This window comes from Drosophila grimshawi, unplaced genomic scaffold (assembly GCF_018153295.1).
Source record: "Drosophila grimshawi isolate 15287-2541.00 unplaced genomic scaffold, ASM1815329v1 contig_311, whole genome shotgun sequence".
NCBI classification, from domain to species: Eukaryota; Metazoa; Arthropoda; class Insecta; order Diptera; family Drosophilidae; genus Drosophila; species Drosophila grimshawi.
Genome location: NW_025063098.1, coordinates 1,262,965 through 1,289,054, shown reverse-complemented (window position 1 = coordinate 1,289,054; position 26,090 = coordinate 1,262,965). Strand labels below are relative to the sequence as shown.

The window sequence follows — 26,090 nt, the reverse complement described above, 5'->3', positions numbered from 1 at the left end:
TATTTGTGAGAAATTTACAAACATAACGTATATGTATGTATGTTTGTATGTGTTTGTAAGTTCAAAAAGTAGTGTTAAACAACATATGGCGAATGCGAAAACGCGAAGCTGTTAAAAATGAACCCATAAGCCAGCAACAGCAGTGGCTTAAAGCACCGCTTAGAGTTGGAAATACCGACAACGCGTGCGAATCGCTTTAATTAATGTTAGCGTTAGTTAGTCGCTGCTCCTGTTGTCTGGCTTTGGGCTCTCAACCGTAGTGAAAGTCTCTTCACACACGCACACCCAATATCAACCGAAAACGTTGCCCACGGAATCACGAAGACTCAGCGAGCGCAACACACACCTGTTGCTCAGCGCGCTTCAGCACGAACTAAATGCTTAAAACTTGGCTTACAACATCTTGGCAATGCGGGCAGATCAGGTAGAAGAAGAATGCGAACCGCCATATGTGCCTGGGGTGGAGCTAAGCGCTGTTGTTTTTTATTTTCTTTTGACTGCACCCATTGTTTAGAAATGATTTTTGTATGATTTGAGTTATTTATTTATTTGTGAAAAGAAACCATTTAATTGGAATTCAATTTAAATTAACGTTCCTCACAATCGATAGCTAATATATGCATTTTTCTTTTACAACACTGCCTCTGCGCGTGCATGTGATTGATATTTTGAAGTCAGCTGTTCAGCAGCAAACGATATGTTGTGGCGGCTAACCGATAGACTCTTACTGTTTACTTATTGTGGAATCTGTTTACTTCAAGTTTTATTTGGCGGGCGACTGATTTATTGCTATATAAAATGCATCTGGTTTGACAATCATTTGTATAATTTGAGCTAAAGTTCAAAAACATAATCGTATCGGTTCGAAAAAATATTAACGCATGCGCTCAATGCGCAGGACGAAGGACGTCGTGTCGCGTGTGTGTGCGTGAGCTCGTTGCGGCATCGGGTTAGAGAATTATGCCGTTGACTTAAACTGGCAAGGAGCATTGGATACCGTTTTAGTTCTCAACGTAATTTCACAGCGTTTTGGCGTCTCGGCCTCCATTCGGTTAGTTGGCTTAATATTATTTTGTTGCAAATTTCACGCACACAAATTAAGCGTGCAGTGAACGTGTGTGCGTGCGTGTGTGTGTGTTCTTATGTGTGTGTGAAAGAAATAGCAGAAGTAAACTTAAAAGAGAAAAAAAGAACAGTGTGAAACCATAGGAAAGTAAACTGTAAATGTTTATGCTAAAGTAAATTCCAGCATGGCAAGTAGCAACGTTTTTAGGGGTGACTCTGCCCTGTTTTACCCCCTGCCCCGACCCCTCTCCCCTATACATGTGTTGGTGGTGGTGGTTCTAGTCCTCTTGTCCACACACATTTCTAATAGTCGCATGCAAAAAAAAAAAAAAAAAAACAGAAACTGCCCCGCTTTTTGGCCTTGCCTTTTGCGAATGCGAAGCGGCAAAGAAGTCAAATAAAGTCTGCGAACGGAAAAATCAATATTGATAGTAAACTTCACGGCTGATGGGCCGTACTAAATACTAACAATATTTGTCAATACAAAAAGATATCCATTGCGATTAAGTAGCGCCGTCAGGTGGTCTTTGTACTGTGTCCTGTGTCCCAGCGAATACCGTTAGTTGTTGGGAGTGACTCACGAATGGAGTCCATTTTAAAGTGGAACGCGTTGTTCACATTATAATTACTTGCATATTGATTTCAGTTTAATGCCTTTTTGTTTTCTATTTTGGATTCATGCAGCAATCAAAATCGAATTAACTAAAAATGATGATGTGTAATTTGCTTTGTTGAAGTTGCAATTTGTAAAGTTTAACATTAAGTATATCGAAAATAATATACAAAAGTCTTCAAAAAGAAAACAGAAAGAAAACAATCAGTAACAAGATGAAAACTCGACTTGTGTCGCTGACATATCGCGGCAGTGCATCCGTCGATCCCCGCTACTCGGCGTCCATGCTGCCATGGACCATCAACGATATTCGATCAACCGAGAGCTATACAAAGGTGAGTAAGAATTGAACTACAATATCAATTTATTTAAATATAAATATTTTTAGAAATCTTTGTTCTTTAGCAACTAATATAAAACAAATAGTATATTTAAAGAAAGAAATTTGATAAAAATGCTTGAGCTCGCGCTCTAAAACAACATGAAAACATATTTTTGTTTCACAAAGACAAATAAATATTAATATTAAAAATATCCAGCTTTAAAATCTAACTAAAGAACAACTTAGTTAAAATATATAAAATATATGACCCTTTTTGGTCTTCACAATTCTCCATATGCCACTAATTATTCCAATCTATTATTCATAATCGCTATTCAGCCACAATCTGAGGTCTTTCAATCATATGGTCTTAATTAAATCACCAGTGATAAAATGCTTCACGCTTCACTTGCTCAATAAACAGCAGCGATATGTTGCTTTGAATTATGTTCTTAGCCCATCAACTTGCCTTGCTAGTTATTTGGGGCTCAATAAATCAATTAATCAGCCCGATAGCCAAACCAAAACACAAAGCACAAAACGGATGCAATTTATTAATCATTTTACGCTCAATAATCGACAATTACACTGATTGGCAACCGTTGGCACATCAGTTGCCCAAGCGAACTATACAAAATTAGACCCACTTTGCTGAAAGCTGAGCAGGTGAGCGGTGAGCAATAAACGAAAATCACAGTCCCACTGTGAGACTCACAGCTAATTAGAAGGATGACAGCGTCATCCCGAAACGGACGCACAGTTGAACAAGTTTACATGTGACAATTATGTGGCATGTGCGAGGTTCACTTGGTCTGTAATGAGTCTATTTGCGATTTGATATAAGTTTAATATTATAACTTTGTCTAAGAGACAGTCAAATTGTTTATCAATGGGAGAAATGCTATTAGACTCTTTATTAGCAATTGGTATGGATAGCTTAAAGTATGAGCAGCGTATAGGAATGAATTTGCATATTAATATATATATATATATATATATATATATATAAATATATAGTCATATATGGGGTCCCGTCCGCTATTTGCTGGACATCTCTCAGAATTACAGTGTATCTTCGTGTACAGCCCAGCAGCCCCATCATCGTGGATGCATAATTTTATTAATATTATATCAATCCTAATTCTGGGTTTCGATTGTGGTTTGTTGTGCTTCAAACATTCCTCCTCATAGTCACAAAATCAGCTGATGTCTCTGCTAACTATACTAATCTTTATTCCTCCTCATTCTCATAAAATCAGTAGATTTCGCTCCTGACCATAACAACCTTTAATGATTCCTCCTCATTGTCACAAAATCAGCAGATACTTCTACAGACTCTACGTAATTTACTCAGAATACAAAGTCGACAGCCAAGGGACATATGAAAATTCCAAGAAATCACATGATTAAATCGCTTGTCGGAGACTTGGTGCCTCTGCCCAGATCGATATCGAATATATATATATTTTATATTTTCAGTTACACCAGTTGATAATCAAGGAGTGCATACAATTTTGTGTATTTCACATTTGGATTGTACTAAAGCTCTTTAACTTTGTGATCTCCGCTCGCATTCATTGGTTTACCTATGTGTATACATACACAGGGGCATCAACTAACTGGCGCGTTACGCATACGACACGTTGAGCACGTGCGGCGACAAGTTGTCCATTGTCGCTCGTTTCCATTTCCAGCTCTGTGTCTGTCTCTTTCCCACTCGACACAAACTTCAATGTCAGCCGCAGTCTGGTGCCCCATGGTTATTATTATAGGAAGCTTGAAATTAATTTTGGCAAAGCTTCCAATTAGTCGCCCATCAGCTCCATATACATATACATGTGTGTGCGGGTGCCAGTGTGTGTGTGTGTGTCAGTGTGTGGGAGTAACGGTGTGTACACATTTTTGATTAGATGCTGAATGGGTGTGTGTGTGTGTGTTCATTTAAACATGTTCATTTAAACATTACTCGGCATTTTAATTGATTTTTCACTAATTTCATTTTGGTGTTGTTTCCCATTTAAATTTTTGTTTATGAATTTATTTATTTAAAGTTTTATGATTGCAAGCTGACAACAATTAACTGTGCAGTTAAACATGCATTAAATAGGCCAAAGTTATTTTTATTTAAGGGCGCAACTTAAGTGTTCCCTTTTTACCTGCTCGTCCATTTTGCGGTTTCAGATTGCTTCTCGGAGTATTAAAATGAATCCATTTTGCGTGCTTGCCGAGCTGCTCAGCAAATTGTGGATGTCTTTGACCTCTCTCCAGAAGCTGAATGATACCAAGCAAGTGGGTGGGTCGTGGGTTGCTCAAATTACATTTCTATAAAAAGGAAACTTGCCGAATTGCTTTTGGAGAAAGTTCATACATTTGATGTTTGATCCTGGGATTGCATGTATTGTGGTCTCTTAGCTTATGAGAATTTGTTTTTGTGATTTGTCCCCCAAAGAGAGAAAATAATAATAATATATTTGGGAATAGATGGATAGTGTATTTTACACATACTTACGAGTTTTTAAACTTTTGTGAATCTGCAATATAAATGCGATATGAAATATAAGTAATATAAAATGGCCATTTTATGAAATTGCTTTAACTAATGTTATTTGTTATTTACACAAAAATGTAAGCGTAAGTTAAATAAACCTTGTGTTGTATGCATGAAAAAGCATGAAAAGTGCTGCTTTAATTTATACAATATTTTTCGTATTTTCAAAATTCAATTATGCATGCAAAACACACATAAGCTACACTCTCTTTGCATATCTCTCTCTCCCTGTCTCTTTCTCTCTCTCTCTCTCTCTTTTCCTCTGTCTCTCTCTCTCTCTCTCTCTCTCTCTCTCTGTAGCACTGCCTTTCCCTTTCTCACTTTTTCTGCAGTATTTTCTTTTTATTGTTTTGCCAGACTCCGCAGAACGGGTCTATACAAAATTTTGATGCGTAATTGCCTGCATAAATATTTACTTAATCCTGCACTTTTGTTTATTATTTTGATGTATGCTGCTTGTGCAAATTGACACAAAACCAGCACGCACACAGAGCGAGAGAGAGAGACGGAGAGAGAGAGAGAGAGAGAGAGGTATAAGTAGAGTGAGGGAGACAGTAAAACTATAAACTGAAATGTTTGCCCAAGCTCTTCTGCTCTTCGTGTTCATTTGCAGTCTGTGTGACAAGCGCTGTGGCAGCTTATTGCTTTATTATGTTAAATAGCGCATGGAAATTATGGCAAGCAGTCTTTTGGCTGCCGCTTAAGTGCGAAACCTGCCACGCCCTGCCACGCACGCCCCTTCATCAAAGTTTTATGTCAACTTTTGCGACGCTTCAATGGCCAAGCAAACAAACTTGCCCCATGAAGAATACACTGCGTGTGTGTATCTATAAATATTTGCCCTGCATATTGGTTAGCAATTAGTGATTGAAATTGATAGCGTTGCTAAATAATGTAACTAAAAAGACATTTACAGTTTTATAAAAAAATAACTTAAAACAAAATCTCTAAATATATTTTAGGCATTTTCAATTTGAACTATTTGGTAAATTATAATAATACTTACTGCAATGTTTGGAAAAGTACAACCTTTTAAGAAGCGTAAAAAACAATTAAATATAGCTTGAGAATCGAATCTCTGAACCTATGAAGTACGGCAAGTTAACCAGAGCTAAGCACGCTCAGAGATTGGCTGGATATCTAATAGTATTGATCTTCTAATCTAAGGAAGAGAGAGCTGCAACGAGAATTTGTGAAATAATGGATTATAAGATTTACAAATGACACGAACAGGGGACAAAGTTCCCAGTCCACTATGAGTAGAACAATTATGACGCTATGATATATTGTATTATACAATAATCCCATCAGTGTGCTTCGCTAGTTGTTTTGGGCTCAATAAATCAAACTGTCCGATGGGGAAACAAAAAGCACACAGCACAAAGCGAATGCAATTTATTTATAATAATTTAAGGTTCCATAATCGACAATTACACTGATTGCCAAGCGTTGCCTAAGCGAATTACCAATCGATCTACCCTGAACTTTGACTGCTTTGGCAGAGGCTAAATTAATAAGCTTAAAATATATGATTTCAAAATAAAAATGTTTTTTTTTTCCTGTAAGTTTGCAATAAAATGAATAGTGCTGGAAATGATAGAAAATAAGTTTGAAAATGATAGTAAAAATCAATTTGATTGAGTTCAATAACAAGTTATATCATCGTAACTAAAGCAAAAGCAATACCCAATACTCCCAAGTAAATTTTGAAAAGCGTTTTCACTAACGACTTTTCGTTTGCGCCCCTCTGCGTGACAGGTAGTTGATGCCTGCCTCCCTGCGTCCCTGATGGCCACCAGCCCAGCAACAGCTTGGTTGCGTGCCTTTCATTGACGTCACAACAGCAGCAGTCAGGAAGTTGATTTTTAGCGAGCAGAAGGAGAAAAATCAATAGGCCACACTGCTTTCACTGTGCTGTGCCCGCAAAAAAAAATACGCTCATTTTTTTTATTGTGAATTTTTCTCTTCTCGGAGAAGTCCCTCAGCTAATCCGCTTCTGGTCGAGCACAGTCAAACACTTAAGCCGCGCATCCACCTCCGCTCTCGCCCGCTCTGCTAGTAAATGGCTTCACACTTCACAACCGTTGGCTGAGGAGGACTCGCGCTGGGTTTACGCGGCGTATGCGTTACTTTTGTCGCGTCGCTTCGTGTGCCTTAAATGAGCGTGAATGATGTCACCCACTCAATTCCATTTGGCTGGCGTTTTGCATTTGATATTGCTGCACAGTGCGGTCCTCTACAACTGCCATTTATATGGTAGTAGCAGTAGCACAACCGTACTCTAGTCTCGCGTATCACTTGACATGCTTGGAGTCTGTGTTTTGGTCTGTGTGCCACTTGGAATAGGATTTCATCAACCATACGTCTAGTTGTCCAACTGAGTGGCAGGGTTGGAGTGTTTGGGTAGTTTTAATAGCTTTCGGCATTTATGTAGCTCAAATTGCTTTGTGTTTATCGACCATACTTCAGATATTTATATTTTTTTAATTTATTATATATTTATTCTTAATGCGTTTTTTTCTCTATCACTTCTTCACTTATTATACTTTGATACCGAAGATATCATAATATGTTGTGCACTGTCCGTCTGTCTGTTTGTATGAACGCAACTTAGAGTTAGAGACTTGAAACTTGGAGCATGTACTGATCTGTGCCCGGTACAAAGTGTAAAAATTTGAATGTCCACTAGGAGGCTTTGAAATCGATCAAAATCGATAAATGCAAATCGCCGCCCCCAGGCCACCCGCTCCTAAACATTTTAAATGACTATATTTTCCGTAGTTTTTGTGTTAGATCTGGTAACAATATTACTGGTAGCCGCCTCTAAGAACCGATAACAAATTGTTACCTCCCACAAAACTCCCTAAAACACATATCTTCCGTAATTTAAGAGCTACAGTTACCAAAAAAGTTACTAGGAAACTCTTCTGACAATTTTTGCTCGGTCTCACCCACTCCCGCCCCCAAAATTCACAAAAGCCAAAGTATTTCGCAGTCGGTTAGGCCTGACTTCAATGTTCTCCCTTGTTTTATTATTGACTTGTGTGGTTTGCATATGCTTTTGATGGCAAGTTAAGACAAGATTTATTATGGACTTAGCCTCGGACTATGTTGATTTTATTAGCTTTTCATTCTCCGTTAGAAATTACTATAGTTGTCACACAAACATACACACAGGCATTGGAATCCAGTTGGCGCCACATGAACTCAGCCCCAATTGTTAATGTTGGTAAAGTCAGAGTAAGAGATGCTCGCGTGCATGAGATATAAATAAATCAAAGTAAATTAATTACAACATACAATATTCAATTTAGTTTTATCCGCAATGTGTCAACAAAATTATCATTAACTGACCTAAAGAATTGACCCATAAATTTATGCTAATTTAAATAAAAATTTTAATTCTTTTATTAGCATACATGAGGTGGAATAAATATGCTTGAATCAACTATTTTTATTTAATCAGATTTGGCAACTTAAATATATTTAAATCGTATTCATATTCAAATTTGAATTTGTTTTATGTTTTTTTTCTTTTGATTTCGTATTATGGATGTTTAAATGTCATTTGTATTACTGTCATTTGTGCGTGATGAAATGCAACGCTCATGATTCTGTCACGCGCTCATCTCTGTTTGTAATCACGACGCGACACGGGTCGTCAACAATCGCGTGTTGTTGCTCACTGATTTATACATTTTAACCGTTTCTTCATTACGTTTTCATGTGTCAGCTGACGTTTGCCGTTGCTGTTGTTGTTGCTGTTCTTGTTATGCACGAATTGTGTTGTTGGTTTTTGTTGCTGTTGTTGTTGGTGTTTGACGTTTTCACAATAAATTGACTACAATCGCTCATTACATTGCTGTTACTTTTGTTGCTGTTATATGTTTGCTGTTGCTGTTGTTGTTGTTGTCGTCATCAGCAGTTTAGACATATAATTTACATGAAGTACTTCTGCCGCTGTTAAAGGCTTAATCACGAGTTGTGATTGTAGTGAAATGGGACCAAAAAGGTCAGCTTCTAGTTCTTTGCTGTTGCGGTTGCCATAAATAATACAGGATGGCTAACCTAGAGCCCCAACCTGCGATTACTGCAATTATCGGTTAACTGAACTCACAGTGGTGCGGCATATTTGTTGTTTCCCATAATTAATTCACCTTTAAATTATCTATTGAGCGGCATTTGTTTATAAATGTAGAAATATTACATGGGGTATAAGAAATTTGTGGAAAAGAGGTATGTAAGTGGCAGATAGAAGCGTCTCCGACTCCACAAAGGATATCTAGTCTTGTTCAGCATCAAAAGTCGAGTCGAATAAGCCATGTCCGTTTGGCGATCTCAGAGACTATAAGAGCTATGATTTCTAATTTGGTACAGAACTCTTGCATTACATAGAGTGTTTAGTATTTACTTAATTTTATCGATACCTGTGATGATCACAACTGTGATGCCATTCAATTAATATATAATATACCCATATTAATGATCAACAATAAAAAATTTCAAAACTGACTTCAGAGTATCTCCTAGTTGAGTTCTCACTACACCAGACTGGAGGAGATCTAACTTGTTATTTATCGGTAGTATTTGTATATAAATATTCTCAACGGGAGATGCGTCTCATTTTAAACGTTTTCAAATTGAAAACCTGCTTTTTATTCATGCCAATCACGTTCCCTGCGTTTCAATGAAACGCTTTCAATTTTCCGTGCCACCGTAATGAAAATCTCAATTCGCTTTGTTCGCTGATTGCATTACAAACAACAACAACAACAACAAGAACCGAGTTGAACAATTTTAGATACAGAAGGTAGAAAGAAGCATAATTGAATTTGCCCTGTCAATGTCAAAGGCAAAACCAATCACAAATCACTTTCCAACGAGAGGGTCGCTCTACGCGATGCTCAGCGTCAAGTGGCACTCGTAAATTAATTAAAAATCAACCTGGCATGGCCATCATTAGTTATCAAAACGATTGCTTGGTGCTCTGCCAATAAAAAAAAAAAAGAAAATGTATTTTCAAATGGCAAAGGTGAGTTGAGCTGCAGCCCGCGCATATCCCTAATGATTAGAGTGCTGCCAGGCAGCCTCATTAGGCGCCTGTTTTTATCATTTTCTCTTGCGCGCTCACCTAATTATTAATAATTGCAAAGTTTTTCTTTTTCGTGTAAATAGTACGACATCCTTTAAAGTGAATTCCTTTTAATTGGTCCCAAATGGCACAATTTCTTCTTTGGTATTTATTGCATTGTTTACGCTTGTTTGCTTCCATTAGTGAAATGAGAGTTTGAATTATGCACGGATATGTGGCAATATTATGAGCAACGTTTACTTTCCATACTTATGGTTGGCCAAATTAAGTGCTAGATAAATTGAACATAATATTCTTATAAGTGGTCGTAATTAGGACGAGTTACAACGAGTATTTAAATAGGGCAGATTGAATAAACGAAGTCTGATAGATTAGTTAGGTAAAGCAAGTTAAGGCATTAAGTATAATTAACCGACTATGAGATCATATTATTTAAGAGTTTTGCATTGATGTCGTTTGTGGAACTTTTGTCACATCTACACAAACTCATCTCGCTGGCATCGAATGCGAAACTGGCTTCTGCTTAACTAACTGAACGTCAATTTCATTTGCATCCGTTTTGTTCTGATGGCTAAATACTAAGCGACGCCTCAAATGAGTCGACCTGTTTTCTGCCCAGCCATTACACTGGCGCACCCATTCAAGCAGCCCCCAACGAGCCACATTAACACTCCCTAGCTACCCCGTTGCCGCGTAGTACATATGTACATACATTTATACATCCATTTATATGCATGCTAGCGGAATAAAAACGGTAGAAGTGAAAGGAGGCCAAGTACAGAAAACGGCTTGCAAATGTTGATGGTGACGTCGACGGTGACGGTGATGAGGATAACACCGGAAATGGAGCAGCCGCCATGTTTGTTATGTTGTCGAGCTATTCCCAGTCCACACCTGCCTCTGCCTGTCTACCTATCTATCCATCTATCTGCCTCTCTGCCTGTCTATCTATCCGTCTGTCTGCCTGTCCCATGGTCTGTCCTTGCTGCTCTCCGAGTGAACCGCTTTTGTATTTGCGCAAGCAAGTAAACTGATTATAAGAATTTAATACTGTTAATCTGCTTCGTCTAGTGGAAGCGCTGAATGTGGTCCTTAGAATGGGGATTATGAATAGTCACTGTTGTCTATCTGATTTTGTTAGCCCAGTGAATACGAGCAGTAGAATTTATGCCGAGTTAGCAGAATTAAATTACTCGACATTCAATATTAAAATGAATTGTGGTTTCAGTGATTTAGACAATAAGAGCTATCTATATGCATATCTGAGCTGTCTTTTATCTAGGATATTATTTGTGGTTTCATTTATCTAGTACATCAGTCGATTTGGGCACATTTGAGCTGTCTTTAGGGTATCTTCTACTAATGGAGTAAATACTATGCTACAAAGCTACAAAGAACACATCGATAAATGTCACCTTCAATATTGTTGCTGCTTACTCAACCTTAACACTAATCTTTGTTCAACACGTTCTGCTTGCAGCTTTCAGTTGGCGTTGAGCATGGCATATTAGAGTCCTACAATTCGGACTTTGAGCTGCAATTTAGTCATCCGCTCAAGCACATCGTGGGCATGTGCCGCATCATCCACAAACCGCAGGCGAAGAGCATCGGCAACGGTTTCATGCAGCTCAAATCAAATGCTGTGCAGGCCAATTGTTCAACCGCCGCCGCCGCCGCATCTGTCTGCAACTCATCCTCAACAACTGCCACTGGTGCTGCTAGTGCTGCTGCTAGCAACTCATTGTCCGTAAATGGGTCGCGTCATGGTCTGACCACATCTACATCCTATGGTTCGCTCTCGTCCAGCGCTGCAGCCGCTTATCAGCTGCAACAGCAGCAGCAGCAACAGCAGCTGCAGGCCGCAGCCGATGCAGAGCAACCACAAAACTTTATGGAATTTCAAGGCCCCATCACTGGACTCGTGTATCTACTAAAAGATCCCAAGGATCCGCTGCTGCACATTTATCTATTCGAATGCGACACCGTCGAAGAGGTAAGTTCCACTTGTAACTCAACCTATTCTATACTTAACTCTTGTCCGAGTTTGTGGCTGTCTTTTGTGTAAATTTGATGTGTACCCTTTGAAATGCACTGGCATGAAAATGTTTAGAAAAGTTACCACAATCGGCTTTGTCTTAGCATCCGTTTGAGCGAATTGCAAAACGCTTAAATGCTGCATCCGATTTTATGAACGAAATTTGTAAAAGTTTGGCCTTGCTAAAAAGATGAAGAGCATTCAGCTGAATTTCAAGATAAATAAGGGAGAAAAGTAATTAAATTGATGTAGAGCTTTTGCGTTTTTACACTTTTGAAATATATCAAATAGAATCATCCTTGATACAGAATATTAAATAGAATCTTCTTAGCCTAAAAATGTTCATACAAGTCGATTATTTGCCACAAGAGACCCGGCTAAGATATCGCCTGTTAAAGCTGTAAATTTAATGAGCGCAGATGCAAAAAGGCCACTTAAAAATGTTCTGAGGTAAACCAAAATAATTACTTCTGTGCATCCCCCAGCTGGGTAACATCTGCTAACGGCGGCAATTAGGCGGCGAAGGTACGGCTAAAAAACAAACAGAAAAAAGAAAAGGGAAACCATTAGAAAAACGAGTGCAAAGCTGAAAAGCGGCAAACTGCCTACTGGCAACTGGCAGATGGCAGATGGCAGCTGGGAGCTGTGGTCTCTCTGCGGTCGCGAACATTTGATAAGCTCATTTATGGGCTGCTGCTGCGACACAGTTGTTGACTGTGCTAAACACCAGTCCCACCTATGGGACGGTCGGTGGCGTATGCGTAATGTGCAATATGATTTTGATTTGAAAACGGGTCGAAAACTGGAGAGATCTTAGCAACCATTCACGTTTATTGCTTGTCCTTGTGGTGACTGCTATCCTTTGACTGTTGTCGCATTCTCTCGTCTCTGCCGCCATTTGTATGTTGGCAAATACATTTTTATTGTCCTGCCAAGTGGCCCGGACCCAGATCCGGACCCGGCATCAAACGGCATCACATTCTTGAAACATCGGCAAATGCCGTTTCCGTTAACATAGTCGGGATATGGCTGTTGTCATTCTCAACGCTCGCTTGACTCTTAATGACATTGAAAAGGACACCGCCTGACATGTCCTGTTGCTAAACATAATCGAGTTGTCTTATGAACAAAAAGAATTGCACATGTCTTAAAATATAGTGTGAATTCAATTAAAACCGTTGATTACAATTCCATAGTGCTTTAATAAAAGCTTTTAGTTGAATATTATTGCGTAATATGTGAGTACTTAAGGTTAATCAAATTCGTTGTCAATAATCGAATTAAAATACCACCAGGCAGAAACTTTAACCTTTCCTGCGTTTAGCTAGTACGATTTGAAATTTGCATTTGTTCGAGTTTTGCTACACGACATTGTTGGCCTTGGCCTGTTGGTCGCCTGCTGCTTGCAACACACACACACACAAACAATTTATTAAATTGATTTTGAGCATTACGCTTGCAGCTGGCAACATATTTGTAACATATGCCTCTTCTTCTACCGTCAATTTCTGCAACAAAGAATCCTGCAAACCAATTCAATTTGCCGCAACAGGCAGAAGCACTTAAAATTTAGTTCGTCAATTTGACCCAGTTGACTTTTGTTATTGAGCAGCTTAATGCACTTTCCTTTGACACGACATCGAAACTGCATTTAATTTAGTTTTTGTCAATTTTTGGTTGTCAAGTGAATACGGTTACAGCATTTAACTTGCCTCTTACCTATTTATTTGGAACTAAATCAAGTTATAATGCACCAATTGTTGATAGTAGTTTGTTTAATATGAAAATAATAAATATATGAAAATTTGGTTACCAAAGTCTGTGTTTCTTATTCGATTTTAATGAAATTTCCAAAGTTAATCAATAATATGTTTGTGTATTTTACATATTTATTGAAAGCCGATTTGTTTACAATTACAATTATGTTTTTATTGATAAAGGAAACTCTTTGATCTTCGATATTCGCAGTTATCGATAAAATTAAATAGACTTGACTAATGACAATTTATAGACTAGGTTAAATCGACTCGGCTTTTGATGCTGATCAAGAATATATAGGTGGTTAGAGATGCTTCCTTAATAGTTTTGCTCAACCTATTTATACCCTGATTCACATTTTAAATGCGTTCAAGGTTAAAAAAAAAACACTTCAATAAGTACTATGATAAAAAATAATATATTTAATGTGGTACACAGATACTTAAGCTAATTAGCAGTCGGCTACACAACTAGACAAAATTACTTTAGCATAACATTCAACCCAACCCGCTACTTAATTCGTACATCGAACATTTTTATAATGTTATTATTGATATCAAGCGGATGACTAAACATTTATAATACGGCAGTAAGATGATACTATAAGAAAAATGTTCAATGTACGAATTATTAGTGGTTTTCGCTGTTGTACTCATAAATTTCTATATATGCATTAATAATCAAATATTTACAATGCTTGCTTTCCCACATTTTATAGTAGTGCTGCCTAATTTATGTTAAATACTCACAAATCACACATACGCAGCGTATACTGTTCCCACTCTTTCTCTCGCTCTCTCGCTCTTTTTCCCACACTCTCACTGTTTGTTTCTCTTAACAGTTTCACTGTTAAATTTCGCATGTGCAGGTTTCTTTAATGTTCGTGTTGTTTCGATTTAGTTGTTGTTACTGTTGTTGGTGTTGTTGCTGGTGCTGTTGTTGTTGTCAGTGAGCAATTCTCGTCGAGCTCAGTGGGTCGGGCGATCAGTGAATGGGATCCGTTGTCGCTTGCCTGTTAGTTGTCTGGCGGCAATTGAATCGCGTGCGCGCTTAGCTGAAGGCAGCGTCAGCTACCAGCAGAAGCAAAACAACTAAAACCGAACAGAACAAAAACAGCCCGCTAAACAAAATGTAATACAAATTAAATAAGCAAAAAATTCAGTTCGAAAAAAAAAAGAAATGACAAAAATATACGCGTGCGCCATAATTTCTGGAAATTAACAAGAAATGAACTTGTTTATTGTGCAACAATAACAACAAATGCCCCAAGCAAATGTATAAATAAATAAGTTACTAAAAAAGTGCCAGCCAGCCGAATGCCAAACAAAAGCCCCAATATTTAAATATATATATTTACATATATCATCTTGGTAGAATCTTATGTAGATATATATACACACACATATATACGTATTTCTTAGTTGCGTCAGTTGGTTATTCTTTTATGTGTATCTACATCTACAAGCGATTTCAATATTCATTTAATTGAAATGCCTTCAAAGTCAAGAACGATCAAATCAATTGAAAGATGAGTGAAAAGAAAAACAACAATAAAAAATAAGAATAGAATCATTTTATTGTTTGAAGATTAAACCGGTAAACGAATATTGAAAGCCTCCGATTTGTCCTCATGAATTATTCATATTTATTTAAATTATTGTCGATATTATATTATAGTCAGTTAAACAACTCTTATATAAAATACTTAAAGCACTCGATCTTATTTGCATTGCCCCAATTACTTAAAATGTTGCCTGTCAATGGGTAGTGCAAATATTTTCGATTCACAAATGAAGCCAACGAATAACAACAAATGCAATTAACGCAAAACTTAGCAAAATAGCCAAAGACGCAGCATCTCTATATATATATATATATATACATATAATATATATGAACACAAACAGATATAACAGACGCAACAGATACATCTACAGTTGAAGTCAACAACAATACTTTTGTATCGTTTGGATACAATGAGTATTTGTGCTGTGATCGTCATAAATTTTAATGCCACACCAGAGACTAACTAAATACATACGTATTGATAATTGTACCTAGTTTATCGCACACACAACTTAGAGCGATACGAAGTATTTTGAACTTTAAAAAATCAAGTGAGATTTTTACAGACGGACCTTACCGACTGACGAATACTCTGTGAACACTGTAATATCAGCTGAATACAGTTGACCCCAAGTTTGTTAAAGTTAGCTTTCAGATTGTGGAATATACGTGGTCATTTTTCGTTTTACTATTATCAATATTAGCGGCCCACTTTTAATGTAGCTAGTAATATACTCCTTTACCTTCGTTAGCAGAGTATAGCAACCATATTGAAATTAGTCACAAATTTTGCAGCAGCTCCACTGTTCATTTATTGAAATGCGTAAATAATCTCTAGACATGTATGAGAGACAAAGTCTGTTGTAACCGGCTGAGAAGCTCGATTCGATTTTAAACAAATTTCTTACGCTTTACATAAGAAATTAGAACGAATTCCTAGAGAAATGTAGTAAAATATGTAGTGACTATTTTTTAAATGTTACTCATTGATTGTGTTAGGCATATTTGGAAGTTTCAGATAGTAAAATATTAAATATATTAAAATAAACACACAAAAAAATACCCTAAAGTTAACCCCAATGTAATAAAAAATCAAATATGTATTTACTAAATTCTATTTGCAATACTATAATTTAGTGCAATTTAATTGAATTTCTCTGTGAAAACCTTCAACAAACTCAAATAAAAAACTTCAAAATGGCAAACAAAACAATTGTGTGATAGTGAGTAACAATCGTAAAAGTGCACAGAAAAAAAGTAAAGGTAAAATATTTTGTGTTATAAATAAGAACTGCATTATCGCCTTCCGGCATTTGCAGCAAACAGTGAGTTTCGTAATTGCAAACAGCAACGAGTGAACAAACCAACAAAAAAAAAAAACAAAAAACAAAACAACCAAATACAACACTTAATTGAGGGAATCGAAACAGCAGACGAGGAAAAGACAAAGACAAAATGTTTACGGTGCCATTTCATCGGGACACAATCCTGACTGCCTCCGTCAGCGATGCATCCGTGCTGAATAAAAGCCGTGCCGTATGTTGAAATTACGGCGGAGTCTAGTTGCTAACCTCTCAGCTCCGCCGCCTTCGTGTCTGCCCGAATTGATATCAATTTAAATTGCTCTGCTTTGATTTGATTTGATTTTATTGCTATATATATATATATATAATTCATTTGTTGCTTGTGCAATTGCCTTTGTTTATGTTTGTTTACTTTGCATGGCAAAATGTGTTTTCGTTGTTGATTTCTCTCATCTTACGTAATGCACTGGCAACTACTAGTTGTGTTCTTTGAGCAAAGTTAAAACGCTACATTTGAACAATTTTCTGAGCTACAGTTTAACTTAATTTGATTGCATTTTCAATTTATTTCAATTTCGTTACTAATTCTTTTGCGTTATTTTTATTCATGTCTGTGTTATTTAAGCAACTGTCGAATCCTCATGCAAATAGGAAGCGCATAAGTTCATTACCATATAAACAACTTTTATTCAATTTATTCTTTCATCCTCCTACACACAAAAAAAAAAAAAAAACACAATTTTCACGCGTGCCAACAACTGAAAGCCAGAAAAATGATGCGTCAGCCATGTTGACCCAACCTTCTCTGCTGTTGTTATTTTTTGCGCGATTTGTTGACTCGGCACACTTGACTCTGACCAGGCTGTGTTAAAGGGAGCGTAACTTCTGGTAAACAATTTTCCCTTAAAAGTTTTGAAAGCACTCAAACTACCTGTCCAAACGGTTTTCTAAATTTGTGGTCAAGTTGAAGGTCGTTCAATGCCATGCATCTGAAAAACAATTAACGTGGACGTTATTCTATACTGCATGCATTCGTTGTGTTCCTGTCAAATTTAACATTTATTTTTTCATCTTGTCAAAATACATTTTTAGTTACAATGGTGTTTATTCAGTCGATTAGCATTTCACATGAAATATAATAGTTGTTCTTCAAATTACTAAATAATCCAAAAGTTATACTGTAAATTCAAACAATTGCATTATTTACATATAGAATAGATTCGCCATGCGGTCATCAAACATTTACCACAGGTTCAATAAACCATTAACTACTTTTTAAAATGCAAATGGTGATTTCGTTTTACTTCCTTTTTTTCATATACAATTCACTATACAAAACAAAAACTCAGAAAATGCGAGAAAATAAAAGTGAAGCGTGTGGCAACAACCAATAGAGAAAAAATGTGCTTACAAAAACAAAACAGACACATTTAAATTTGTGGCCCAGACAACGACTGACATTGCAATTTTTGCAAAACTTTTGCGTTGCTCAATAGCACAACAAATGTGGTAATTGCAACGAATGCAAAGCTTTCCACAACTATTTGATATCTATCGCATTCATATATTTAGTGAAGTTAGGATAGGTAGAAGCACTTACAACAAAAATAAATAAATTTGTAAACAAATTCACTTACAGGGTAGCATCAGTGGCGATCAGTTTGCTCAATTTTCCAATTGCAAATCCTGTTCAAGTTCAGGTTGTTGTTGCGATGCGATACAGGTAGTAAATATGAAATCTATAAAAAAGTACTAGGCCATTCGGTAATGCAAAAGCAATAATAAATAAATTAAATAAAATACGCAAATTTATTTTCAAGCGCAAATGCAAATAATCTTATTTGACCTTAGGACTTTATTAATTTTTATTTTTCATAATTTCACGCAGCTTAAATCCAATTGCTTTTCCACTTAATATGATTATCTTTACACATTTACAAATGTGAACATGTTTTTACATTCATCGATTGATAGTTGGAAACTCTCGATTATGAAATACGTTGGATTTGACTAGCCAAAACTTTAACTTCAATTTCTCCAGCTAATGATATAGGCGTGGTGTGAGACAGCTGATAGTCAGCCGTCCAATATACTCTTTTGCTCTTCACAACAAGGTATAAACCACTAAAGTACAGCAACAGTAAAAAGTTAAGGAGCACGTAGTCTGAGCAAAAAAAAAAAAAGAAAAGAAATTCATAAGGCGTAACTGTCCTCAAAACGCGTTGCGAACGTGACGTTGAATTAAATTCCTGTGAAGTATTTTGCGAAGAAAAACTATACGTATATATTGTCTATAAACATGTTTGTATATGTCAATTAAGATTTGTGAGTGTTAAATATGGTAATTTTTCGCTGAACTCACGCAAATTGCTAAAAACAAATTGCCAGCACAATTTTCACATTGCTATTTCATGTATTTTTATAAATTGTTCGGTTTGTCATTTAGCAATCATACATGTATGTATATGATAGAATTTTCAAATTACACAACAACAAAAACAAATGTTATACAAGAAACAAGTTTTTATGGTGTGGAGAGAAGCCAATGAATACGATAAATTACACTTATCATTGATCAAAATGAGAATGTGATTTTTTTCCAGAACTTATATGAAAAAAAAATGTCTAAAAAATGCGTTGGTTAAGCAAAGTATTATTTCTTGGAATTAATACACAATAAAGCATTGAAATATACAAAAATGTTGTTGTAGAATATAAAGGAAAAAAATACTTAATTAATTTAAAAAAAGTAAATGAGTATTCATTTTTTTTATGTGTCTACTGTTTATGTTTGATATTTATTTTAGTAGAATATTCATTTAAAAATTCGATCTCAATAAGCGCACGCGTTGCGTGTGCCTCCAACAAACTAAATAAGGTACATAAGAAACATATGTTGATATATATATATATATATATAGATGATTCCATACACAAATATGCATATATAGTGCGACATTCGTCAACTTCTGGTCTGTAGTCTGCACAAATGACGTCACGATCACTCGACAAGCGACTGATCAGCGACATCTTCTGGTACATTTCGTACAGACAAGGCAGAGACAGCACCAAATTATAAACCTTTATCTCAATTTTGGTAGCCAAGAGTCAGAGTGAATTGAGTTTGCTATTTTTGCCCAAAAGCGCTGATAAATGACAATTAGTTGACACCGCAGTTAATGCATCTATAGGATAAACTGGCACATCTTTGAGGCAGCTGCATTATGCACTGACATTGGACTTTGCAACTTTTGATTTTTCTGCTTGGCTATTTTTTTTTTTTGCTTTTTTTTTTGGCAGCATTTCAATGCCGTCCAATTGGGCCACAGAGCGCATAACTGAGAGCATTTCTCTTACAAGATTTTCGAGGAACTATCGCAACACGCAGCGAACAGCTGTGTTCAGCAAGAGACTCATCAGATTCACCAGATATTCATATGCTGTTGCTATGATGCTTTACTCAGACATTACTCAAGAACCGCAGACACGATGTCTGCACATGAATGGGGAACGTGATAATGAATTATTCACGAATGCAGTGTAGAAGTAGCACCAAAATTGAGTTGGAAAGCAAAGTAGTGAAAAATAAATCGATAATAAGTTGTGCAGGATATGCATCTAGAATAAAAATAAGCAAAATAAATTTGGAGAAAAAATAATAATAATAAATATGTATTTGTATATATCGGATAGAATGAATAAATAAATAAATAAAAATTACAAAGTTCAAATCAAATTTGAATCATGTTCTTAAGCTAGATTTTTTGACGCAGATATCTCAATCTATACAAAACTGACTTCAGTCTAATTAAATTCATTTCTTAAGGCATTTCTGTAGAACTCCAACTCATTTCCTGTCTAACACATATTCTCAAAATTCTCTTTGTTTTTGCCTAAAGGTTGCACTTTTTATCTGTGAATCTAAATGGAATTTTCTTGGACCATGTGTTAGCTACTTATTTAACTTAACCTAAACTTTGCAGCAACACTGTTCTCAAATATAAGCTAGCACATAACATAACTTAATTTTGTAGCAATTCCTTCATCATCTTTATCATAATCAAGTCAAAACCTAACCAAATCCAATCTGCTTTGTCAGTGACATGAAATGAATGTCCGAAAATTGATTGCCAGCCACAAAGCCGGCGAAACAATCGCTTTAAGTGACAAAGTCATACAAAATGACATAAACTAAAGACAAAAGATGTAAAACTCGATGGGCTGGCAGACCGGAAACTGGCCAGGACCAAACCAAAGGGATTGTGTAGCGTGGTCCTCCGTAATAGAGCTGAGCTGTTAAAGCTTTAGTATTTTGTTATATTCAATGCATGCCTGCCTGCTGCCCGATTTAATCAGAGTCCTAATTTTAAACACACTGAACATGTCACTCACTCAAACACTGCTTCTCTCTCGCTCTGTTTCTCGTCTTTGCAGATGGCGGAGCTGATGCAACAGATGCGGGATCCGGCACATACGCTGGGCGGCTCTGTGGGCAGCATACCACAGACACTGATTGCAGGGGGCAATGGTGGCGGTCATGGCACACTGAATGGCATACATGCCACACCGGCAACAAATTTGAAGATGAGCGAAGCGCTTAGGAATGCCCAGCACGATGCTAGTCCCAATATTGTGAGCTCCAAGATGAAGGCATCCAAGTCGTATACGCACGGTTTGAGCAGCTCGTCGGGCACTGTGAACATTCCCACGTCAACATCGGCGCAGAGTAATCTGTCGCTGCTGACGGACATTTCACCAAATCACACCCACTTCTTTGAGGTTATGTATGTGGGCAAGATACGTGTCTCGCAGAAGCGGGTGCCCAACACCTTCATTGACGATGCCCTGCCCAAGTTCAAGGCCTACGATGAGCAACGTTTGCGGCTCTTCCAGAATCGTAAGATGTCCCTGAGCAGCGAGGGTGGTGTTGGCATTGTGGCCAAGAGTGCCGGCAGCACTCTCAAGAGCCAAGAAGTCAAAGAAGTGGATGAGGAGGATCAGGAGTCCCAGTCCATGCCGCAAGAGGAGCACCAATTGATGGGCGCCGAATCGGATGCCATACCACAACCACAAATCGAAGAGAACAAGGAGAACAAATCGCCAGCTAAACGCGTTCTGCTGCGCGGCCAAAGCCACGCGGAGCTGGGCGAAAAGATGTAAGTAATCGTAGATTAAAATTGGTTGTCATCTGCCCTTTTCTGTTGTGCCCAATCGTGTGTGCCAAAACTAATTCATTACCTATAAATACGGAAGCAGCTCGGAGGATAGTCAGCAACTGGAGGCGCCCAACGTTATTGTAAACAAACAACCAACGCCACCAAGAGAGGAGAGCGAGCCAGCTGCCACATCATCAAATGCAAATCCAAATGCAAATGCAACTGCAACTGCAACGGCTCCAGCAGTGGAGAAGTAAGTGGCGTCCTGTCGCCAGTCCCTACTCATGCTTAGTTTTCTGCTTAGTTGCACAATTATCCCTATTTGATTGATTTTCGATTGAATTTGTCATGAAATTTGCATGAAGCAACCACGAATCTATATATACATATACATACATATCTATGGCTATCAAACCAGTTTTTTTGGCATAAACTTTTATAAGAAATAAACGGTTTTTATTTTAGTCTTATTTATTTATTTATAATAAAGTATTTTCTTCATGCCTACTCAATTTGATAAATGAATAATCGAAATCTATGTGTGGAAGAAACAAGAGTCTTCCGTCCTATCTGTAAACTTGGAACATAACTATTATCTGTGAAATGAATATCATTTTTATGCCTAAGAGTCTCCCAGATCAAGCAAATAATATATTTATTTATTTCTGATATCGCTTTCAGTTTCAAAGTCGACTTTTTAAAGTCAGTGTATATGGAAAAGATCGTTGTTTTTGACTCACCTCAACTGTTATCGTTTCTTTCGTTTACGTTGTTGCCTGTTTTATGTTTATACTTATTTTTATATATATTTTTTTATTTAGCATGGCATGCCTACAACACACAGCTATAGTTCATCTATATACACTGCTAATCCTCTAATGATTCTCTCCCACTTTTGCAGCCTACCCAAGCTAAGGGATCGCTCCGCCTCGCAGGGCTGTATACCGCCGTTTGTGGAACAGAATCGCACTATGGTCTTCCTGGTTGGACGAAGCGATTTGAGGCTGATCTCGCCGGATCGCAAACAGTTGCTACTGTATAAGGATTTCAAGGATGTGGCCAGCTGTGTGCACGGCCAGAAGTCACTGGATCACTTCGGCATCATCTGTCGCGAACTGAACAACGAGGGCTACATTGGCTACGTGTTCAAGTGCCAGTCGGAGCACGTCTGCGATGATATTGTGGCGGCAATTGTGCAGGCATTCGATACCTGTGCCGAGCAGAAAAAGAAACAGGAGACACAAATCATCAGCTGCGAGCATTGCCCTATGCTCTGGTACCACAAGTTGTGCACGGACGTGGAAGGTCTATCGGAGAAGAAGACACAATCAATGATCTATCGTCGCATCGCCACGCTGAGCGAAGACGAACAGGAAATGGTGAAGGCCAAATACTATGGCTCCGAGAAGACCAACTCATCGGTCGAGGAGCAGAATCAGTTTCTTATGATGCTGTTGCGCGCTCACTGCGAGTCCAGGCAGCAGCGACATGTCCACGACACCGCCGAGAACCGGTCTGAGTTTCTCAATCAAATATTGGGTGGCAGCACCATTTTCACGAAGGCGAAACGCTCACTGACCAATTCCTTTGATAATCTGATCAAGCGCAAGCCGTCTACGGTTGATATTACTGTGCAGCCGCACAATCTGCGGGAGATACGCGAGGGCTCCGCTGAACCACTGGGCACCCAGTCACCCCCCGAGGGATTCCGTTCGCGCTCGAATACGGTAGGCGCAAGTCCCAGCAACAAGCCAAGCGCCGATCAGCTCAAGAGCCCCATGATGGACATGTAAGTAAATAGGGAATGGATTTAACTATGGAATGAATGTAAAGCTACATTTTTCTTTTAATTTGCAGCTTTATTAAAGTGGGCAACAGTCCGAAGGAGGCGGAAACACATCAGGGCTCCTGGCGACAAGCCATACTTAACAGTGTGGTGACGCCATCCAAGGGTTTGGACAGTGAGGCGCCCACCGAATTTCTATCGCCCATGCGCAAGCGTAAGTCCATTTGGCTTTAATAACCAATAAACCAGATACTTAATTTTGCAATCTTATAGCTGCCAAGCGTGGCAAGAGAGATGCCGCCGAGCTGCGTGAGCTGTGGCGCACTGCAATACGACAGACGATCATGCTGAATCGCATGGAGACGGAGAATGCCATGCTGCAGGCGCGTCAGAACGAGAACGAGCTGAAACGCATCAAGTTGGATTACGAGGAGATAGTGCCGTGCGACAAGCAGCTGATCGAGCGCTGGGAGCAAATCATTGAGCGGAACTCAATGCAGATTGGCAACAAGAAGGATCCCAAGGTGCTGCGCCATGCTATACGCACTGGAGTGCCGCGCTCCAAGCGTGGTGATGTCTGGACCTTCCTCGCCGAGCAGCACTCGATGAATATGGCGCCTGTGGATACGAAACGTTTCCCCAACTTCAATACACCGTATCATACGCTGCTCAAGCAATTAACCGAGCATCAGCATGCGATATTTATTGACTTGGGTCGCACCTTTCCCAATCATCAGTTCTACAAGGATCCACTTGGACTGGGTCAGCTATCGCTGTTCAATCTGCTGAAGGCCTACTCCATACTTGACCCAGAGCTGGGCTACTGCCAGGGTCTGGGCTTCATTTGTGGCGTGCTCCTCTTACATGTAAGTGGACACTTGATACAGTGTGGACTTTCAATTAATGCCTCTCTTTCTATCTGGTTTTGCAGTGCGACGAGGCCAGCGCGTTTCAGCTGTTGAAGCACCTAATGTTCTGCCGCAATATGCGCACCAAATACCTGCCGGACATGAAGAAGTTTCAGCTGCAGTTGTATCAGCTGTCGCGTCTTGTTAAGGATCATCTGCCCGATTTGTATGTGTGGTTGGATCAGAACGATGTTTCGCCCACTTTGTATGCCGCACCCTGGATCCTGACCGTATTCAGTTCACAGTTCCCATTGGGTTTTGTGGCGCGCATTTTTGACCTGGTCTTTCTGGAGTCCTCGGATGTTATCTTTAAGTTTGCCATTGCTATGCTGTCGGTGCACAAGCAACAGCTGCTGGCGCGCGATAACTTTGAGGAAATCATGGACTACTTGAAGTCGGTGGTGCCGAAAATGGAGTCGCACAGCATGGAGCAAATAATGAAACTAGTCTTCACGCTGGACATTGGCAAGCAGCTGGCCGAATACAATGTGGAATACAATGTGCTCCAGGAGGAGATATCCACGACGAATCATCATCTGGAAATGTTAAACAGAGAAAGGGCGCAGAATCAGCATCTGGAGCAGCAGCTGCAGGTGAGTAGCTGCTTACATATTTTAATAATTTTACGATTGCCATAATTCATTCACATTTCTCCCCAATTAGTTCGCTCAATCGTCCATTGCGCAGCTGGAAACAACGCGCTCGTCGCAGCAAACGCAAATCACAACGCTGCAATCACAGGTGCAATCGTTGGAGCTGACTATACAAACGCTCGGACGTTATATTGGTCAATTGGTTGAGCACAATCCAGATCTGGAGCTGCCCAGCGAGGTGCGGCGCATGCTGCAGCAGCTGGATGATTTGGATCGACAGCGACGCAAGCCAATATTTGCCGAGCGTAAAATTAACAAATCAATTTCAGTCAACAGTCACTTGGGGTTTCCACTCAAGGTGGTCGAAGAGCTGAGCGAAAGAGACGAACCTGGTTCGCCACAAAAGCAGAGGAAGGAGAAGACACCTTTTTTTGAGCAACTGCGCCAGCAGCAACAGCATCTGCAGCAGCAGCGCAATCATAGCCAAAATGGCCATAACGAGCCACTTATTGTCTTACCAACACCACCAACACGTCCCAATCGGCTGCTGGACAATGCCAGTGCACGCAGCGTCATGCAAACAAAGCTGGACGAGCTGAAGCTGCCGGAGCATGTCGATAAGTTTGTGGCGAATATCAAGAGTCCACTGGAGGTTGATTCTGGAGTTGGCACGCCGCTCAGTCCGCCAAGTACCGCTAGCAGCAACAGCACCAGCAGCAGTCAGAGCACCACAGGCAGTATATTCAGCCGCATGGGCTATAAGACGACACCCTCGGCCCTGTCCCCGATGACCATGCGTCATAGTTGCAGTGGTGCCATTGGCAGTACAACAGCGCCCACAACGGTACCGCACGAACAAACCAAACCGATCGCAATGGCTGCCATCGAGCTCATCGATGCTGTAGGTCAACAGGACCAACAGGAGCCGGAGCCGGGCATGCATCCACTTAGCATGGTTGGCGGCGATGTCCAATGTCGTTTCAATGGTACCACACAGCTCAAGTCAATACGGCCCGTTCATCATATGCGAGCGATTACCTTGTCCGGCTTGCCGGCACATAATGTGGATCAAACGGTTGAACTTGCGCCACCTGCTGCGGCCACCGGTCGCAGCTAACGGTTTTGATTCATCGGCAGGCTGATGCGCAGCCTCTATCGGGAGCGCATGCCTGAGCAGCCTGAGCAGGGCTAAACGCTTACCAGTACACCTCAGTTGCGGCTAAGATGCAAAAATACAAATATAAATGCTACAAATTTCATTATTTTGCATGTTGCGCACAAATTGTTGCCCTACATACATAAACGTTATATATACAGACCCCAAATATAAATATATATATATAT

At 39.0% G+C, this 26,090-nt stretch overlaps 1 protein-coding gene and 1 long non-coding RNA gene across 7 annotated transcripts; one reads left to right on the top strand and one right to left on the bottom strand.

The window, feature by feature from the left end:
• The first annotated feature begins 1,875 nt into the window (after positions 1-1,875).
• LOC6562998 (TBC1 domain family member 4) lies at positions 1,876-26,090 on the top strand. 6 transcript variants are annotated; one of them, XM_032736788.2, is made up of 9 exons: positions 1,876-2,013; positions 11,121-11,633; positions 20,738-21,459; positions 21,557-21,712; positions 22,361-23,248; positions 23,317-23,459; positions 23,519-24,111; positions 24,177-24,746; positions 24,817-26,090. In XM_032736788.2, the coding sequence occupies exons 1-9, from the start codon at positions 1,894-1,896 to the stop codon at positions 25,861-25,863; spliced, it is 4,752 nt and encodes a 1,583-aa protein (XP_032592679.1). In that variant the 5' UTR covers positions 1,876-1,893; the 3' UTR covers positions 25,864-26,090. The 6 variants fall into 6 exon arrangements, with proteins under 6 accessions (XP_032592679.1, XP_032592680.1, XP_032592681.1 ...); XM_032736789.2 differs by having other exon boundaries at positions 21,560-21,712; positions 24,817-26,089; XM_032736790.2 differs by lacking the exon at positions 21,557-21,712 and having other exon boundaries at positions 1,877-2,013; positions 24,817-26,089.
• LOC122322488 lies at positions 4,070-5,712 on the bottom strand. Its single transcript, XR_006246634.1, has 3 exons — positions 5,555-5,712; positions 4,510-4,531; positions 4,070-4,412 (listed from the first exon to the last, which is right to left on the bottom strand). It is a non-coding gene; the product is annotated as an uncharacterized LOC122322488 (long non-coding RNA).

Coding starts and splice junctions, on each gene's coding strand:
- LOC6562998 (XM_032736788.2), top strand. CDS start 1,894: ATGAAAACTCGACTTGTGTCGCTGACATATCGCGGCAGTGCATCCGTC. Junction 24,112..24,176: donor GTGGCGTGCTCCTCTTACAT/GTAAGTGGACAC, acceptor CTGGTTTTGCAG/TGCGACGAGGCCAGCGCGTT. Junction 24,747..24,816: donor ATCTGGAGCAGCAGCTGCAG/GTGAGTAGCTGC, acceptor CTCCCCAATTAG/TTCGCTCAATCGTCCATTGC.